General features: G+C 51.9%; 1 protein-coding gene across 3 annotated transcripts in view; it reads left to right on the forward strand.

Moving 5' to 3' along the window:
• LOC133624394 (uncharacterized) overlaps positions 1 to 19916 on the forward strand; it is a 51093-nt gene that overhangs the window by 19427 nt on the left and 11750 nt on the right. For all 3 annotated transcript variants that reach the window (XM_072916457.1, XM_072916455.1, XM_072916456.1), the window contains exons 5-8: positions 1340 to 1480; positions 7375 to 7515; positions 13380 to 13520; positions 19391 to 19531. In XM_072916457.1, coding sequence (XP_072772558.1) covers positions 1340 to 1480; positions 7375 to 7515; positions 13380 to 13520; positions 19391 to 19531 — 564 coding nt within the window. The remainder of the gene's footprint in view (positions 1 to 1339; positions 1481 to 7374; positions 7516 to 13379; positions 13521 to 19390; positions 19532 to 19916) is intronic.

Below are 19916 nucleotides of genomic sequence, written 5' to 3' on the forward strand. Positions count from 1 at the left end.
AGGGTTAGGGTTAGGGTTAGGGTTAGGGTTAGGGTTAGGGTTAGGGTTAGGGTTAGGGTTAGGGTTAGGGTTAGGGTTAGGGTTAGGGTTAGGGTTAGGGTTAGGGTTAGGGTTAGGGTTAGGGTTAGGGTTAGGGTTAGGGTTAGGGTTAGGGTTAGGGTTAGGGTTAGGGTTAGGGTTAGGGTTAGGGTTAGGGTTAGGGTTAGGGTTAGGGTTAGGGTTAGGGTTAGGGTTAGGGTTAGGGTTAGGGTTAGGGTTAGGGTTAGGGTTAGGGTTAGGGTTAGGGTTAGGGTTAGGGTTAGGGTTAGGGTTAGGGTTAGGGTTAGGGTTAGGGTTAGGGTTAGGGTTAGGGTTAGGGTTAGGGTTAGGGTTAGGGTTAGGGTTAGGGTTAGGGTTAGGGTTAGGGTTAGGGTTAGGGTTAGGGTTAGGGTTAGGGTTAGGGTTAGGGTTAGGGTTAGGGTTAGGGTTAGGGTTAGGGTTAGGGTTAGGGTTAGGGTTAGGGTTAGGGTTAGGGTTAGGGTTAGGGTTAGGGTTAGGGTTAGGGTTAGGGTTAGGGTTAGGGTTAGGGTTAGGGTTAGGGTTAGGGTTAGGGTTAGGGTTAGGGTTAGGGTTAGGGTTAGGGTTAGGGTTAGGGTTAGGGTTAGGGTTAGGGTTAGGGTTAGGGTTAGGGTTAGGGTTAGGGTTAGGGTTAGGGTTAGGGTTAGGGTTAGGGTTAGGGTTAGGGTTAGGGTTAGGGTTAGGGTTAGGGTTAGGGTTAGGGTTAGGGTTAGGGTTAGGGTTAGGGTTAGGGTTAGGGTTAGGGTTAGGGTTAGGGTTAGGGTTAGGGTTAGGGTTAGGGTTAGGGTTAGGGTTAGGGTTAGGGTTAGGGTTAGGGTTAGGGTTAGGGTTAGGGTTAGGGTTAGGGTTAGGGTTAGGGTTAGGGTTAGGGTTAGGGTTAGGGTTAGGGTTAGGGTTAGGGTTAGGGTTAGGGTTAGGGTTAGGGTTAGGGTTAGGGTTAGGGTTAGGGTTAGGGTTAGGGTTAGGGTTAGGGTTAGGGTTAGGGTTAGGGTTAGGGTTAGGGTTAGGGTTAGGGTTAGGGTTAGGGTTAGGGTTAGGGTTAGGGTTAGGGTTAGGGTTAGGGTTAGGGTTAGGGTTAGGGTTAGGGTTAGGGTTAGGGTTAGGGTTAGGGTTAGGGTTAGGGTTAGGGTTAGGTTTGGGGGTAGGTTTTAGGTAAGGAGAAGGGAATGGTTAGGGTTAGGGAAGAGGGGGGGTGGGGGGTATGGGAAAAATAAAGAAGGGAAAAACGGGAATGTGCACTGTCCGTCACAATCCAACGGGCTCACACTCACACCTCATTTAGGCCCCCTGGATGTCTGGTGCCCAATTTGGAGATCCAAAGGAGCTCCGCCCGGTGGCGTTGGGCGAGGCTCCATTTGGGATCCGTCTCTACGACAGTCGCCCGGACGGAAGACCACCCGTGTCGGAGAAAATGCTGAACCAGGTGAGTGTTGGTATTTTTATGCCTAACGATGTTGTACTTGTGTTGGGCGAATCTCCTAGCTAAGGTATTGCCCGTCTCGCCCACGTACATATCGCCACATCGTTGGCACCGAATCACGTACACACAGTTCCGGGTGTGTCGGCCGCCACGGCACAACGGCTGGAAAACCTTGCGGTTGTGGGGGTTCACCAACCATTGTGAGTGGCGGACAAGGGTGTCCCTCCTAGTGGAGGGCGGGTCTCTCAGTGAGCTGACCCTGGCCCTGACCAACAGATCATTCAAGTTGGGGTTCTTACGGTAGGCCGGCACCACGTAGCGCCCCGGCAGCCTCCCGCTACTCTCCGCAAAGGTCCGGAAGTGGTCTTTGACCTTCTTGGCGACCCGCACGGCCGAGGGAGAGTAGGTGGTGATGAGAGGGATCATGTCGGTCCCAGGGGGAGGCCCCTTCGGGTCCAAGAAGACCCTCAACTGCCGTCGGAGGAAGGACCTGGAATAGCCCCTCCCCTTCAGGGCAGAAAAGAGGGTCCTCGAGGCCGTCAGGAAGTCCTCCCTTCTGGTGCAGACACGATGGAACCTCAACAATTGGGATTTCACCAACCCCGCGAAGGTATGCTTGGGGTGGAAGCTGCTTTTGAAGAGGAGCGCGTGGGTGTCGGTCTCCTTGAAGAACACCCTGATGTCCAAGTGTTGCGTGTCGGCAAAGTCGGGACCCTTGAATGTCGTGGTGTCCAAAAAGTCGACCGATGTGTTGCTCGTGGTCGACTTGATGGTGATATTTTTATTGTGAGTGTTCAGCGTGTTTAAGAACACGCTGAACTCCTCACTGGAATGGGTCCAGACACCCCAGATGTCATCCAGGTACCGGAAGTAGTGGAGAGGACGTTTTGGGCAGGCGGCCAAGGCAGAGGTCTCCCACTCTGCCATAAAAATGTTGGCATACGCCGGTGCAAATTTCTTGCCCATAGCAGTGCCCTTAATTTGGAGGTAGAAACGACCGTCAAACTCAAAGTCGTTTCTCCTCAAATTAATGTCGAGGAGCTGCAGGAGCTCCTTTTCGGGCCTGCTAACGTCGCGGTACCTGTAGAAGACATTTTTGACAGCCTGTATCCCCTCATTTATATCAATGTTTGTATACAGGCTGTCAATGTCGATGGTGAACAAAATGGCATCTGGGGGAATGCAGACCTTCTTGATTTTATCAATAAAATCATAGGTATCCCTGAGGTAGCTGTCGTGCAGAACGGAAAGCGGCGTCAGATAATGATCGATGAACGCCGCCGTTCTGTACGTCTCGCTGCCGCAGTCAGACACAATGGGTCGCCCCGGAGGGATCTCGTGGGGCTTGCTCCACTTGTCTGGCTCCTTGTGAATTTTAGGGAGCATGTAGAACCTGCGGGGGCGAGGATCCGGCTCCCCCATGAGATACCTATGTTGTTTAAAATTGATAAATTTTTTAAGTAGAAGATTATCCAGAATCTTTTCTACCATGGGAATAGTTTGCGGATAAATAGGTTCCGGCAGTGGTTTATAATACGTCATGTCACTCAACTGCCGAGAACCCTCCCATATGTATTGCGATCTGTCAAAAATGACAACAGCACTCCCCTTGTCGGCTGGTTTGATCACAATATGTTTGTTTGTTTTTAGACTATGAAGGGCCTCGACTTCTCCGCGTGTCAAATTGGGAGCGACCGCAGGTGCGCAACCCGAACCGGACATGGAGAGCCCGTCGGACCGGACCATAGACATGGAGAGCCCGTCGGACCGGACCATAGCCTGGAATTCCGGAGGCATAAGTCCAGGTGAGGGCTCCCAGCCGGAACGGGCTGTGAACGGTGTAGGTCCGAGAGAATCTTGTTTCTCATAGTATACCTCAAGTTTGACACGTCTGTGGTAGCGCTGGAGGTCAAATTGAAGTTGATGATGCCAGTCGCTACTGAGATTAGTGGAAGGAATGAAGTTGAGGCCCTTATTGAGGAGGGAGATTTGTAAGGGGGTTGGCGTGAAATTATGGGCCAAATTTATCACGTTCTTATTACCCCCCCGAGCGATCGGGATTATGGGGATGCCAAGTTTAAAAAGTCAAGCCAGTGCTTGAGCATCAACTTGGCCGTGTCCCGAGTCCAGTGGACCAGGTCGGGTTGGGTCTCAAAGTCCCGGCTGTCGAGAGCCGGGATGTGAGCATAATTGTTCCTGATTAAACTATTCAGCCGCCCGAGGTTGTCTTTCTGCTCAACGGGCAAAGCGGCCGAATAGTTAATCAGGGGGATTAGCACTCGGGCCCGTGGGAAGGTAGCCACGGCCATCCTGAGTGCCCCTTGGAGCTGCTTAATAGCGGTCTCCTTAACTTTCTGCTCACGATGGTTGATCCCAAAGGCTAGAACCAACACTTCAACCGGTGCAGCAATTACGGTCTTGCGTAGGATGGCCTCCGCGTGTCTAAAACTGGCGCCCGGGTAACTGTCGATCTGAAGGTCGTCGACGTAAAAAGGTGGTAGGTGGGACAGATTGGAGTCGCCGATCACCAAGAATTTCTTGTTGGCCGACAACTTCCAATCCATCATCCTCCTACTCGAGACCATGTGTCTAGTGGGTCTACGGGGGGAGGCACTAGTCGTATCCTCTACCAACTCGACACATTCTGGAATAGACAGGTGTTGTGGAGTATCTGGGACGGAAGGCCTCTTGTGTGGCTTCCTTTTTAGTGCCCCAGGGAACAAATGTGCCCAATCGGGGGACTCCTGAGGAAGCATCTCCTGAGGGGGCGTCTCCTGAGGAGGCGTCCGCTGCAAGGGTGAGTCCTCATAGTCCACCATAGGAGCCCCGGAAGGTGTGGGCCCCCGTGGTGAAAATTCACCCTGTGGTGCCGTCTCATCTGCCGTCCCAGGCTGGAGAGGGGACCAGTCGGGGGTCGCGGAAGAGTAACGAGGGGACATCACCGAAGAAAGCCCCCGCTCCTGTTCTTCATCCCGAAAGTCGATCAGGAGAGGCGAGGAGGCCGTGGGTCCCCCTGGTGAGTCATCGTCGTCCTCTGTATGGGTGGGGGTGTCCTGGGTTGGATCCGCCCCGGAGCTTGTGGACCCACGTGGTGAGTCATCGTCGTCCTCGGTCTGAGTGGGGGTCTCCTGTGTGTCTTGTCTTGCAGGTGATCCCAGAGGAAGCCTCCTGCGAGATGCAGGAATAAGCTGGGTGGGCGGAGCCTCGCCGAGGGTGTCCTGGGCAGGCCCGCTGTCCGTGGCCCGGGGCTGTGTCACCCTCTGCTCCTTGGGTGGTTCCGGTCGACGAGGAAGGAAGATCGGGGCAACCCGTGCTGGAGGGATTGCATCCCGATCCACCTCAGGAGACCAATCTGGAGCCACGGCGTCGGTGCTGGTAGCCACCGAGACCCGGGCGACGACCCGAGCCGGAGGGCTGCTAGCCCGTACCACCCCAGGAGCCCCGTCAGGGCCCGTAGGGTCAGTATGGGTGCCCACCGATACCCGGGTGGCGGTCTGGACCGGCAAGGACTGGGCCGGGCGTACCACCTCCGCGTTGACAGGGGGGTCGGCGAAGGCCGCGACGATCAGAGCCTCGGCCTTCCCGAGGGTGTCCCCCATCAGTCTGCGTCCCAGATGTTTCTTGGCCCATGTAGAGGCCAGCTGAAAAGCGGGTCTCCAAACCTCGTCAATAAAACTGGTTATCTTGTCCAATTCCACTTGTAGAGTGTTTTTATAATGGTCTCTTAAAACCTCAACCGTCGTTAATGCCCAAGTCCTGGCATTGCACCTGATAAGCGTCTCAACGTCAGGGTTGGAGACCGCTGGTTTGATCATGGTGGCAAGCGTCTCTTCCATTTTTATTATGGACTGGGGGTGAGTGTCTTTTGTAACATTATTCAAATGATGTGTTATTTTGATAATATTATAAAAACACTGTGCTTTTAAATTCCCCTCCATGGACGTTGTGGAGTTGTCAGGGGGTGCAGTCCTCCGAGAAGCGTCCTGACGCTTCTTGCGTGTCTTCTTGGGACGGGGAGGATTGCGGGGACGTCTTTGAGGCCAATGTTCAGGTAAAAAATAGTCCTGAGAATAATGTCTGGGAGGCCTAGAGTCCATGTCTCTACTGGTATTACGGGAGCGCCCATTCCTCCTGGAAGCATCCCGGCGTTTCCTCCGTGTCCCCCTGGGGGGAGGAGGATAGCGGGGACGTCTTTGAGGTGAATATTGTGGCCTAAAGTACTCCTGAGAGTGCTGTCTTGAAGGCACAAAATTCCTATTTTGGCGTGTGTTTCTCCTATAATTCCACTGAGGGGCGCTGCGGCGCTCTTGATGTAGGTCATCAAAATGGCGGCGTGTCTGCGGGTAGGGGCGACGCGGATAGGAATCCTGCCGTCCCCGTGCTACATCCGCATAAGACCTCTGGGGCCGCTGCTCATCCCACTGAGAAAAATATTCCTCCTGGTCATAATGACAACGTTCATCATCCTGGGCGAGCCACTCTGAAGGCGCAGCCTGACGTCGCCGTGCGCGTCTTCGCCCCGACCTGACCGGAAGCCAGTCGTATTCGAAACCATCCGACATATTGCAAAATTATTTTAATATGTCGCTGGTGTGGATGATGTGAAAAACTGGTTGGCGAAAAAAAGGTTTGTTCGCTTTATAAAAATAAATTGTCTTTATCCGTTTCCTTTGTGAAAAAGAGAGAACGGAATGCTCGGAGGCGGGACTTCCGCCGAGGTCAAGATAATCACTTCCGGTTGATGGCTGGCTGCATAAACGGTGAGATACGCTTTTTTGTTCAAAAATATGCTGTATCTCGCGCTAATGAGCCACCGGAATATCTCGTGAGTAAAAATAGCACATGTAGTATCAAAAATAGGCTGTTTATTTACAGAAAATAGCGACTAGTGGAACGAAAGCGTCGCGCCGCGACCAGGCCTTCAACTGGACACGGCAAGTAAACAAATACAAGAAAAATACTACAATGTGTCAGAAAAATATGAAAAAAGTAGAAAATGTATATTTACATGAAACGAGTCAGATGGCAACGTTTCGGTAAGATACCTTCATCAGGCCTGACTCGTTTGTAGAGAGTTAGCAGGTTAGCACGGCAGGTAGGCTAAAATCAACCTTTTATCCTTGCAGTGAAAACAGGTATTGCAGGAGAAAGGTGTTAATAGCAATAAAACATTTAAATGAAGGGGTGGGGTCCACGTGAAACACAAGTTGGCCTTCAAAATAGAAGTCTTGACCCCAACACAAGTGTAAAAAGAAGACAACAGTGACCCTCTGAAGCCCCAGGATGCTACTGCAAAATCCTATCTGCTAAAACAATAACATGAAATGGTAAACATTGTTATTGGTATATGATATATAATATAATAATCTGTAATATGATATGAATTATATAATATATTATAATAAATATATATATATAATAATAATTGACAAACACTAGTACATTCAATGGAAATAATACAGAAAGTACCCTGGATGTGTGACCTAGGGCTTCAGTATTAAACAGAGAGTTGGGAGAGGATATTCCCAGTCACCTCCCCTTAGTGAATGTTCTGAATGTACGTATATGTACCGTACCCGAGGTTAGGGTTAGGGTTAGGGTTAGGGTTAGGTTTTAGGATTAGGGTTATGGTTAGGTGTTAGGCATATATTCCCTATTACCTCCCCTAATTGTGATTTTTTGCAGGTCCAGGAGGGCGAGCGAGGGAGAGTGAGAGCCGTAAGAGGATTGGAGGCACTGGCTGGTTAGGTTTGGGGGTAGGTTTTAGGTAAGGAGAAGGGAATGGTTAGGGTTAGGGAAGAGGGGGGGTGGGGGGTATGGGAAAAATAAAGAAGGGAAAAACGGGAATGTGCACTGTCCGTCACAATCCAACGGGCTCACACTCACACCTCATTTAGGCCCCCTGGATGTCTGGTGCCCAATTTGGAGATCCAAAGGAGCTCCGCCCGGTGGCGTTGGGCGAGGCTCCATTTGGGATCCGTCTCTACGACAGTCGCCCGGACGGAAGACCACCCGTGTCGGAGAAAATGCTGAACCAGGTGAGTGTTGGTATTTTTATGCCTAACGATGTTGTACTTGTGTTGGGCGAATCTCCTAGCTAAGGTATTGCCCGTCTCGCCCACGTACATATCGCCACATCGTTGGCACCGAATCACGTACACACAGTTCCGGGTGTGTCGGCCGCCACGGCACAACGGCTGGAAAACCTTGCGGTTGTGGGGGTTCACCAACCATTGTGAGTGGCGGACAAGGGTGTCCCTCCTAGTGGAGGGCGGGTCTCTCAGTGAGCTGACCCTGGCCCTGACCAACAGATCATTCAAGTTGGGGTTCTTACGGTAGGCCGGCACCACGTAGCGCCCCGGCAGCCTCCCGCTACTCTCCGCAAAGGTCCGGAAGTGGTCTTTGACCTTCTTGGCGACCCGCACGGCCGAGGGAGAGTAGGTGGTGATGAGAGGGATCATGTCGGTCCCAGGGGGAGGCCCCTTCGGGTCCAAGAAGACCCTCAACTGCCGTCGGAGGAAGGACCTGGAATAGCCCCTCCCCTTCAGGGCAGAAAAGAGGGTCCTCGAGGCCGTCAGGAAGTCCTCCCTTCTGGTGCAGACACGATGGAACCTCAACAATTGGGATTTCACCAACCCCGCGAAGGTATGCTTGGGGTGGAAGCTGCTTTTGAAGAGGAGCGCGTGGGTGTCGGTCTCCTTGAAGAACACCCTGATGTCCAAGTGTTGCGTGTCGGCAAAGTCGGGACCCTTGAATGTCGTGGTGTCCAAAAAGTCGACCGATGTGTTGCTCGTGGTCGACTTGATGGTGATATTTTTATTGTGAGTGTTCAGCGTGTTTAAGAACACGCTGAACTCCTCACTGGAATGGGTCCAGACACCCCAGATGTCATCCAGGTACCGGAAGTAGTGGAGAGGACGTTTTGGGCAGGCGGCCAAGGCAGAGGTCTCCCACTCTGCCATAAAAATGTTGGCATACGCCGGTGCAAATTTCTTGCCCATAGCAGTGCCCTTAATTTGGAGGTAGAAACGACCGTCAAACTCAAAGTCGTTTCTCCTCAAATTAATGTCGAGGAGCTGCAGGAGCTCCTTTTCGGGCCTGCTAACGTCGCGGTACCTGTAGAAGACATTTTTGACAGCCTGTATCCCCTCATTTATATCAATGTTTGTATACAGGCTGTCAATGTCGATGGTGAACAAAATGGCATCTGGGGGAATGCAGACCTTCTTGATTTTATCAATAAAATCATAGGTATCCCTGAGGTAGCTGTCGTGCAGAACGGAAAGCGGCGTCAGATAATGATCGATGAACGCCGCCGTTCTGTACGTCTCGCTGCCGCAGTCAGACACAATGGGTCGCCCCGGAGGGATCTCGTGGGGCTTGCTCCACTTGTCTGGCTCCTTGTGAATTTTAGGGAGCATGTAGAACCTGCGGGGGCGAGGATCCGGCTCCCCCATGAGATACCTATGTTGTTTAAAATTGATAAATTTTTTAAGTAGAAGATTATCCAGAATCTTTTCTACCATGGGAATAGTTTGCGGATAAATAGGTTCCGGCAGTGGTTTATAATACGTCATGTCACTCAACTGCCGAGAACCCTCCCATATGTATTGCGATCTGTCAAAAATGACAACAGCACTCCCCTTGTCGGCTGGTTTGATCACAATATGTTTGTTTGTTTTTAGACTATGAAGGGCCTCGACTTCTCCGCGTGTCAAATTGGGAGCGACCGCAGGTGCGCAACCCGAACCGGACATGGAGAGCCCGTCGGACCGGACCATAGCCTGGAATTCCGGAGGCATAAGTCCAGGTGAGGGCTCCCAGCCGGAACGGGCTGTGAACGGTGTAGGTCCGAGAGAATCTTGTTTCTCATAGTATACCTCAAGTTTGACACGTCTGTGGTAGCGCTGGAGGTCAAATTGAAGTTGATGATGCCAGTCGCTACTGAGATTAGTGGAAGGAATGAAGTTGAGGCCCTTATTGAGGAGGGAGATTTGTAAGGGGGTTGGCGTGAAATTATGGGCCAAATTTATCACGTTCTTATTACCCCCCCGAGCGATCGGGATTATGGGGATGCCAAGTTTAAAAAGTCAAGCCAGTGCTTGAGCATCAACTTGGCCGTGTCCCGAGTCCAGTGGACCAGGTCGGGTTGGGTCTCAAAGTCCCGGCTGTCGAGAGCCGGGATGTGAGCATAATTGTTCCTGATTAAACTATTCAGCCGCCCGAGGTTGTCTTTCTGCTCAACGGGCAAAGCGGCCGAATAGTTAATCAGGGGGATTAGCACTCGGGCCCGTGGGAAGGTAGCCACGGCCATCCTGAGTGCCCCTTGGAGCTGCTTAATAGCGGTCTCCTTAACTTTCTGCTCACGATGGTTGATCCCAAAGGCTAGAACCAACACTTCAACCGGTGCAGCAATTACGGTCTTGCGTAGGATGGCCTCCGCGTGTCTAAAACTGGCGCCCGGGTAACTGTCGATCTGAAGGTCGTCGACGTAAAAAGGTGGTAGGTGGGACAGATTGGAGTCGCCGATCACCAAGAATTTCTTGTTGGCCGACAACTTCCAATCCATCATCCTCCTACTCGAGACCATGTGTCTAGTGGGTCTACGGGGGGAGGCACTAGTCGTATCCTCTACCAACTCGACACATTCTGGAATAGACAGGTGTTGTGGAGTATCTGGGACGGAAGGCCTCTTGTGTGGCTTCCTTTTTAGTGCCCCAGGGAACAAATGTGCCCAATCGGGGGACTCCTGAGGAAGCATCTCCTGAGGGGGCGTCTCCTGAGGAGGCGTCCGCTGCAAGGGTGAGTCCTCATAGTCCACCATAGGAGCCCCGGAAGGTGTGGGCCCCCGTGGTGAAAATTCACCCTGTGGTGCCGTCTCATCTGCCGTCCCAGGCTGGAGAGGGGACCAGTCGGGGGTCGCGGAAGAGTAACGAGGGGACATCACCGAAGAAAGCCCCCGCTCCTGTTCTTCATCCCGAAAGTCGATCAGGAGAGGCGAGGAGGCCGTGGGTCCCCCTGGTGAGTCATCGTCGTCCTCTGTATGGGTGGGGGTGTCCTGGGTTGGATCCGCCCCGGAGCTTGTGGACCCACGTGGTGAGTCATCGTCGTCCTCGGTCTGAGTGGGGGTCTCCTGTGTGTCTTGTCTTGCAGGTGATCCCAGAGGAAGCCTCCTGCGAGATGCAGGAATAAGCTGGGTGGGCGGAGCCTCGCCGAGGGTGTCCTGGGCAGGCCCGCTGTCCGTGGCCCGGGGCTGTGTCACCCTCTGCTCCTTGGGTGGTTCCGGTCGACGAGGAAGGAAGATCGGGGCAACCCGTGCTGGAGGGATTGCATCCCGATCCACCTCAGGAGACCAATCTGGAGCCACGGCGTCGGTGCTGGTAGCCACCGAGACCCGGGCGACGACCCGAGCCGGAGGGCTGCTAGCCCGTACCACCCCAGGAGCCCCGTCAGGGCCCGTAGGGTCAGTATGGGTGCCCACCGATACCCGGGTGGCGGTCTGGACCGGCAAGGACTGGGCCGGGCGTACCACCTCCGCGTTGACAGGGGGGTCGGCGAAGGCCGCGACGATCAGAGCCTCGGCCTTCCCGAGGGTGTCCCCCATCAGTCTGCGTCCCAGATGTTTCTTGGCCCATGTAGAGGCCAGCTGAAAAGCGGGTCTCCAAACCTCGTCAATAAAACTGGTTATCTTGTCCAATTCCACTTGTAGAGTGTTTTTATAATGGTCTCTTAAAACCTCAACCGTCGTTAATGCCCAAGTCCTGGCATTGCACCTGATAAGCGTCTCAACGTCAGGGTTGGAGACCGCTGGTTTGATCATGGTGGCAAGCGTCTCTTCCATTTTTATTATGGACTGGGGGTGAGTGTCTTTTGTAACATTATTCAAATGATGTGTTATTTTGATAATATTATAAAAACACTGTGCTTTTAAATTCCCCTCCATGGACGTTGTGGAGTTGTCAGGGGGTGCAGTCCTCCGAGAAGCGTCCTGACGCTTCTTGCGTGTCTTCTTGGGACGGGGAGGATTGCGGGGACGTCTTTGAGGCCAATGTTCAGGTAAAAAATAGTCCTGAGAATAATGTCTGGGAGGCCTAGAGTCCATGTCTCTACTGGTATTACGGGAGCGCCCATTCCTCCTGGAAGCATCCCGGCGTTTCCTCCGTGTCCCCCTGGGGGGAGGAGGATAGCGGGGACGTCTTTGAGGTGAATATTGTGGCCTAAAGTACTCCTGAGAGTGCTGTCTTGAAGGCACAAAATTCCTATTTTGGCGTGTGTTTCTCCTATAATTCCACTGAGGGGCGCTGCGGCGCTCTTGATGTAGGTCATCAAAATGGCGGCGTGTCTGCGGGTAGGGGCGACGCGGATAGGAATCCTGCCGTCCCCGTGCTACATCCGCATAAGACCTCTGGGGCCGCTGCTCATCCCACTGAGAAAAATATTCCTCCTGGTCATAATGACAACGTTCATCATCCTGGGCGAGCCACTCTGAAGGCGCAGCCTGACGTCGCCGTGCGCGTCTTCGCCCCGACCTGACCGGAAGCCAGTCGTATTCGAAACCATCCGACATATTGCAAAATTATTTTAATATGTCGCTGGTGTGGATGATGTGAAAAACTGGTTGGCGAAAAAAAGGTTTGTTCGCTTTATAAAAATAAATTGTCTTTATCCGTTTCCTTTGTGAAAAAGAGAGAACGGAATGCTCGGAGGCGGGACTTCCGCCGAGGTCAAGATAATCACTTCCGGTTGATGGCTGGCTGCATAAACGGTGAGATACGCTTTTTTGTTCAAAAATATGCTGTATCTCGCGCTAATGAGCCACCGGAATATCTCGTGAGTAAAAATAGCACATGTAGTATCAAAAATAGGCTGTTTATTTACAGAAAATAGCGACTAGTGGAACGAAAGCGTCGCGCCGCGACCAGGCCTTCAACTGGACACGGCAAGTAAACAAATACAAGAAAAATACTACAATGTGTCAGAAAAATATGAAAAAAGTAGAAAATGTATATTTACATGAAACGAGTCAGATGGCAACGTTTCGGTAAGATACCTTCATCAGGCCTGACTCGTTTGTAGAGAGTTAGCAGGTTAGCACGGCAGGTAGGCTAAAATCAACCTTTTATCCTTGCAGTGAAAACAGGTATTGCAGGAGAAAGGTGTTAATAGCAATAAAACATTTAAATGAAGGGGTGGGGTCCACGTGAAACACAAGTTGGCCTTCAAAATAGAAGTCTTGACCCCAACACAAGTGTAAAAAGAAGACAACAGTGACCCTCTGAAGCCCCAGGATGCTACTGCAAAATCCTATCTGCTAAAACAATAACATGAAATGGTAAACATTGTTATTGGTATATGATATATAATATAATAATCTGTAATATGATATGAATTATATAATATATTATAATAAATATATATATATAATAATAATTGACAAACACTAGTACATTCAATGGAAATAATACAGAAAGTACCCTGGATGTGTGACCTAGGGCTTCAGTATTAAACAGAGAGTTGGGAGAGGATATTCCCAGTCACCTCCCCTTAGTGAATGTTCTGAATGTACGTATATGTACCGTACCCGAGGTTAGGGTTAGGGTTAGGGTTAGGGTTAGGTTTTAGGATTAGGGTTATGGTTAGGTGTTAGGCATATATTCCCTATTACCTCCCCTAATTGTGATTTTTTGCAGGTCCAGGAGGGCGAGCGAGGGAGAGTGAGAGCCGTAAGAGGATTGGAGGCACTGGCTGGTTAGGTTTGGGGGTAGGTTTTAGGTAAGGAGAAGGGAATGGTTAGGGTTAGGGAAGAGGGGGGGTGGGGGGTATGGGAAAAATAAAGAAGGGAAAAACGGGAATGTGCACTGTCCGTCACAATCCAACGGGCTCACACTCACACCTCATTTAGGCCCCCTGGATGTCTGGTGCCCAATTTGGAGATCCAAAGGAGCTCCGCCCGGTGGCGTTGGGCGAGGCTCCATTTGGGATCCGTCTCTACGACAGTCGCCCGGACGGAAGACCACCCGTGTCGGAGAAAATGCTGAACCAGGTGAGTGTTGGTATTTTTATGCCTAACGATGTTGTACTTGTGTTGGGCGAATCTCCTAGCTAAGGTATTGCCCGTCTCGCCCACGTACATATCGCCACATCGTTGGCACCGAATCACGTACACACAGTTCCGGGTGTGTCGGCCGCCACGGCACAACGGCTGGAAAACCTTGCGGTTGTGGGGGTTCACCAACCATTGTGAGTGGCGGACAAGGGTGTCCCTCCTAGTGGAGGGCGGGTCTCTCAGTGAGCTGACCCTGGCCCTGACCAACAGATCATTCAAGTTGGGGTTCTTACGGTAGGCCGGCACCACGTAGCGCCCCGGCAGCCTCCCGCTACTCTCCGCAAAGGTCCGGAAGTGGTCTTTGACCTTCTTGGCGACCCGCACGGCCGAGGGAGAGTAGGTGGTGATGAGAGGGATCATGTCGGTCCCAGGGGGAGGCCCCTTCGGGTCCAAGAAGACCCTCAACTGCCGTCGGAGGAAGGACCTGGAATAGCCCCTCCCCTTCAGGGCAGAAAAGAGGGTCCTCGAGGCCGTCAGGAAGTCCTCCCTTCTGGTGCAGACACGATGGAACCTCAACAATTGGGATTTCACCAACCCCGCGAAGGTATGCTTGGGGTGGAAGCTGCTTTTGAAGAGGAGCGCGTGGGTGTCGGTCTCCTTGAAGAACACCCTGATGTCCAAGTGTTGCGTGTCGGCAAAGTCGGGACCCTTGAATGTCGTGGTGTCCAAAAAGTCGACCGATGTGTTGCTCGTGGTCGACTTGATGGTGATATTTTTATTGTGAGTGTTCAGCGTGTTTAAGAACACGCTGAACTCCTCACTGGAATGGGTCCAGACACCCCAGATGTCATCCAGGTACCGGAAGTAGTGGAGAGGACGTTTTGGGCAGGCGGCCAAGGCAGAGGTCTCCCACTCTGCCATAAAAATGTTGGCATACGCCGGTGCAAATTTCTTGCCCATAGCAGTGCCCTTAATTTGGAGGTAGAAACGACCGTCAAACTCAAAGTCGTTTCTCCTCAAATTAATGTCGAGGAGCTGCAGGAGCTCCTTTTCGGGCCTGCTAACGTCGCGGTACCTGTAGAAGACATTTTTGACAGCCTGTATCCCCTCATTTATATCAATGTTTGTATACAGGCTGTCAATGTCGATGGTGAACAAAATGGCATCTGGGGGAATGCAGACCTTCTTGATTTTATCAATAAAATCATAGGTATCCCTGAGGTAGCTGTCGTGCAGAACGGAAAGCGGCGTCAGATAATGATCGATGAACGCCGCCGTTCTGTACGTCTCGCTGCCGCAGTCAGACACAATGGGTCGCCCCGGAGGGATCTCGTGGGGCTTGCTCCACTTGTCTGGCTCCTTGTGAATTTTAGGGAGCATGTAGAACCTGCGGGGGCGAGGATCCGGCTCCCCCATGAGATACCTATGTTGTTTAAAATTGATAAATTTTTTAAGTAGAAGATTATCCAGAATCTTTTCTACCATGGGAATAGTTTGCGGATAAATAGGTTCCGGCAGTGGTTTATAATACGTCATGTCACTCAACTGCCGAGAACCCTCCCATATGTATTGCGATCTGTCAAAAATGACAACAGCACTCCCCTTGTCGGCTGGTTTGATCACAATATGTTTGTTTGTTTTTAGACTATGAAGGGCCTCGACTTCTCCGCGTGTCAAATTGGGAGCGACCGCAGGTGCGCAACCCGAACCGGACATGGAGAGCCCGTCGGACCGGACCATAGCCTGGAATTCCGGAGGCATAAGTCCAGGTGAGGGCTCCCAGCCGGAACGGGCTGTGAACGGTGTAGGTCCGAGAGAATCTTGTTTCTCATAGTATACCTCAAGTTTGACACGTCTGTGGTAGCGCTGGAGGTCAAATTGAAGTTGATGATGCCAGTCGCTACTGAGATTAGTGGAAGGAATGAAGTTGAGGCCCTTATTGAGGAGGGAGATTTGTAAGGGGGTTGGCGTGAAATTATGGGCCAAATTTATCACGTTCTTATTACCCCCCCGAGCGATCGGGATTATGGGGATGCCAAGTTTAAAAAGTCAAGCCAGTGCTTGAGCATCAACTTGGCCGTGTCCCGAGTCCAGTGGACCAGGTCGGGTTGGGTCTCAAAGTCCCGGCTGTCGAGAGCCGGGATGTGAGCATAATTGTTCCTGATTAAACTATTCAGCCGCCCGAGGTTGTCTTTCTGCTCAACGGGCAAAGCGGCCGAATAGTTAATCAGGGGGATTAGCACTCGGGCCCGTGGGAAGGTAGCCACGGCCATCCTGAGTGCCCCTTGGAGCTGCTTAATAGCGGTCTCCTTAACTTTCTGCTCACGATGGTTGATCCCAAAGGCTAGAACCAACACTTCAACCGGTGCAGCAATTACGGTCTTGCGTAGGATGGCCTCCGCGTGTCTAAAACTGGCGCCCGGGTAACTGTCGATCTGAAGGTCGTCGACGTAAAAAGGTGGTAGGTGGGACAGATTGGAGTCGCCGATCACCAAGAATTTCTTGTTGGCCGACAACTTCCAATCCATCATCCTCCTACTCGAGACCATGTGTCTAGTGGGTCTACGGGGGGAGGCACTAGTCGTATCCTCTACCAACTCGACACATTCTGGAATAGACAGGTGTTGTGGAGTATCTGGGACGGAAGGCCTCTTGTGTGGCTTCCTTTTTAGTGCCCCAGGGAACAAATGTGCCCAATCGGGGGACTCCTGAGGAAGCATCTCCTGAGGGGGCGTCTCCTGAGGAGGCGTCCGCTGCAAGGGTGAGTCCTCATAGTCCACCATAGGAGCCCCGGAAGGTGTGGGCCCCCGTGGTGAAAATTCACCCTGTGGTGCCGTCTCATCTGCCGTCCCAGGCTGGAGAGGGGACCAGTCGGGGGTCGCGGAAGAGTAACGAGGGGACATCACCGAAGAAAGCCCCCGCTCCTGTTCTTCATCCCGAAAGTCGATCAGGAGAGGCGAGGAGGCCGTGGGTCCCCCTGGTGAGTCATCGTCGTCCTCTGTATGGGTGGGGGTGTCCTGGGTTGGATCCGCCCCGGAGCTTGTGGACCCACGTGGTGAGTCATCGTCGTCCTCGGTCTGAGTGGGGGTCTCCTGTGTGTCTTGTCTTGCAGGTGATCCCAGAGGAAGCCTCCTGCGAGATGCAGGAATAAGCTGGGTGGGCGGAGCCTCGCCGAGGGTGTCCTGGGCAGGCCCGCTGTCCGTGGCCCGGGGCTGTGTCACCCTCTGCTCCTTGGGTGGTTCCGGTCGACGAGGAAGGAAGATCGGGGCAACCCGTGCTGGAGGGATTGCATCCCGATCCACCTCAGGAGACCAATCTGGAGCCACGGCGTCGGTGCTGGTAGCCACCGAGACCCGGGCGACGACCCGAGCCGGAGGGCTGCTAGCCCGTACCACCCCAGGAGCCCCGTCAGGGCCCGTAGGGTCAGTATGGGTGCCCACCGATACCCGGGTGGCGGTCTGGACCGGCAAGGACTGGGCCGGGCGTACCACCTCCGCGTTGACAGGGGGGTCGGCGAAGGCCGCGACGATCAGAGCCTCGGCCTTCCCGAGGGTGTCCCCCATCAGTCTGCGTCCCAGATGTTTCTTGGCCCATGTAGAGGCCAGCTGAAAAGCGGGTCTCCAAACCTCGTCAATAAAACTGGTTATCTTGTCCAATTCCACTTGTAGAGTGTTTTTATAATGGTCTCTTAAAACCTCAACCGTCGTTAATGCCCAAGTCCTGGCATTGCACCTGATAAGCGTCTCAACGTCAGGGTTGGAGACCGCTGGTTTGATCATGGTGGCAAGCGTCTCTTCCATTTTTATTATGGACTGGGGGTGAGTGTCTTTTGTAACATTATTCAAATGATGTGTTATTTTGATAATATTATAAAAACACTGTGCTTTTAAATTCCCCTCCATGGACGTTGTGGAGTTGTCAGGGGGTGCAGTCCTCCGAGAAGCGTCCTGACGCTTCTTGCGTGTCTTCTTGGGACGGGGAGGATTGCGGGGACGTCTTTGAGGCCAATGTTCAGGTAAAAAATAGTCCTGAGAATAATGTCTGGGAGGCCTAGAGTCCATGTCTCTACTGGTATTACGGGAGCGCCCATTCCTCCTGGAAGCATCCCGGCGTTTCCTCCGTGTCCCCCTGGGGGGAGGAGGATAGCGGGGACGTCTTTGAGGTGAATATTGTGGCCTAAAGTACTCCTGAGAGTGCTGTCTTGAAGGCACAAAATTCCTATTTTGGCGTGTGTTTCTCCTATAATTCCACTGAGGGGCGCTGCGGCGCTCTTGATGTAGGTCATCAAAATGGCGGCGTGTCTGCGGGTAGGGGCGACGCGGATAGGAATCCTGCCGTCCCCGTGCTACATCCGCATAAGACCTCTGGGGCCGCTGCTCATCCCACTGAGAAAAATATTCCTCCTGGTCATAATGACAACGTTCATCATCCTGGGCGAGCCACTCTGAAGGCGCAGCCTGACGTCGCCGTGCGCGTCTTCGCCCCGACCTGACCGGAAGCCAGTCGTATTCGAAACCATCCGACATATTGCAAAATTATTTTAATATGTCGCTGGTGTGGATGATGTGAAAAACTGGTTGGCGAAAAAAAGGTTTGTTCGCTTTATAAAAATAAATTGTCTTTATCCGTTTCCTTTGTGAAAAAGAGAGAACGGAATGCTCGGAGGCGGGACTTCCGCCGAGGTCAAGATAATCACTTCCGGTTGATGGCTGGCTGCATAAACGGTGAGATACGCTTTTTTGTTCAAAAATATGCTGTATCTCGCGCTAATGAGCCACCGGAATATCTCGTGAGTAAAAATAGCACATGTAGTATCAAAAATAGGCTGTTTATTTACAGAAAATAGCGACTAGTGGAACGAAAGCGTCGCGCCGCGACCAGGCCTTCAACTGGACACGGCAAGTAAACAAATACAAGAAAAATACTACAATGTGTCAGAAAAATATGAAAAAAGTAGAAAATGTATATTTACATGAAACGAGTCAGATGGCAACGTTTCGGTAAGATACCTTCATCAGGCCTGACTCGTTTGTAGAGAGTTAGCAGGTTAGCACGGCAGGTAGGCTAAAATCAACCTTTTATCCTTGCAGTGAAAACAGGTATTGCAGGAGAAAGGTGTTAATAGCAATAAAACATTTAAATGAAGGGGTGGGGTCCACGTGAAACACAAGTTGGCCTTCAAAATAGAAGTCTTGACCCCAACACAAGTGTAAAAAGAAGACAACAGTGACCCTCTGAAGCCCCAGGATGCTACTGCAAAATCCTATCTGCTAAAACAATAACATGAAATGGTAAACATTGTTATTGGTATATGATATATAATATAATAATCTGTAATATGATATGAATTATATAATATATTATAATAAATATATATATATAATAATAATTGACAAACACTAGTACATTCAATGGAAATAATACAGAAAGTACCCTGGATGTGTGACCTAGGGCTTCAGTATTAAACAGAGAGTTGGGAGAGGATATTCCCAGTCACCTCCCCTTAGTGAATGTTCTGAATGTACGTATATGTACCGTACCCGAGGTTGGTTAGGGTTAGGGTTAGGGTTAGGGTTAGGTTTTAGGATTAGGGTTATGGTTAGGTGTTAGGCATATATTCCCTATTACCTCCCCTAATTGTGATTTTTTGCAGGTCCAGGAGGGCGAGCGAGGGAGAGTGAGAGCCGTAAGAGGATTGGAGGCACTGGCTGGTTAGGTTTGGGGGTAGGTTTTAGGTAAGGAGAAGGGAATGGTTAGGGTTAGGGAAGAGGGGGGGGTGGGGGATATGGGAAAAATAAAGAAGGGAAAAAACGGGAATGTGCACTGTCCGTCACAATCCAACGGGCTCACACTCATACCTCATTTAGGCCCCCTGGATGTCTGGTGCCCAATTTGGAGATCCAAAGGAGCTCCGCCCGGTGGCGTTGGGCGAGGCTCCATTTGGGATCCGTCTCTACGACAGTCGCCCGGACGGAAGACCACCCGTGTCGGAGAAAATGCTGCACCAGGTGAGTGTTGGTATTTTTATGCCTAACGATGTTGTACTTGTGTTGGGCGAATCTCCTAGCTAAGGTATTGCCCGTCTCGCCCACGTACATATCGCCACATCGTTGGCACCGAATCACGTACACACAGTTTCGGGTGTGTCGGCCGCCACGGCACAACGGCTGGAAAACCTTGCGGTTGTGGGGGTTCACCAACCATGGTGAGTGGCGGACAAGGGTGTCCCTCCTAGTGGAGGGCGGGTCTCTCAATGAGCTGACCCTGGCCCTGACCAACAGATCATTCAAGTTGGGGTTCTTGCGGTAGGCCGGCACCACGTAGCGCCCCGGCAGCCTCCCGCTACTCTCCACAAAGGTCCGGAAGTGGTCTTTGACCTTCCTGGCGACCCGC

This window comes from Nerophis lumbriciformis, linkage group LG27 (genome assembly GCF_033978685.3).
Source record: "Nerophis lumbriciformis linkage group LG27, RoL_Nlum_v2.1, whole genome shotgun sequence".
Classification (NCBI taxonomy): domain Eukaryota; kingdom Metazoa; phylum Chordata; class Actinopteri; order Syngnathiformes; family Syngnathidae; genus Nerophis; species Nerophis lumbriciformis.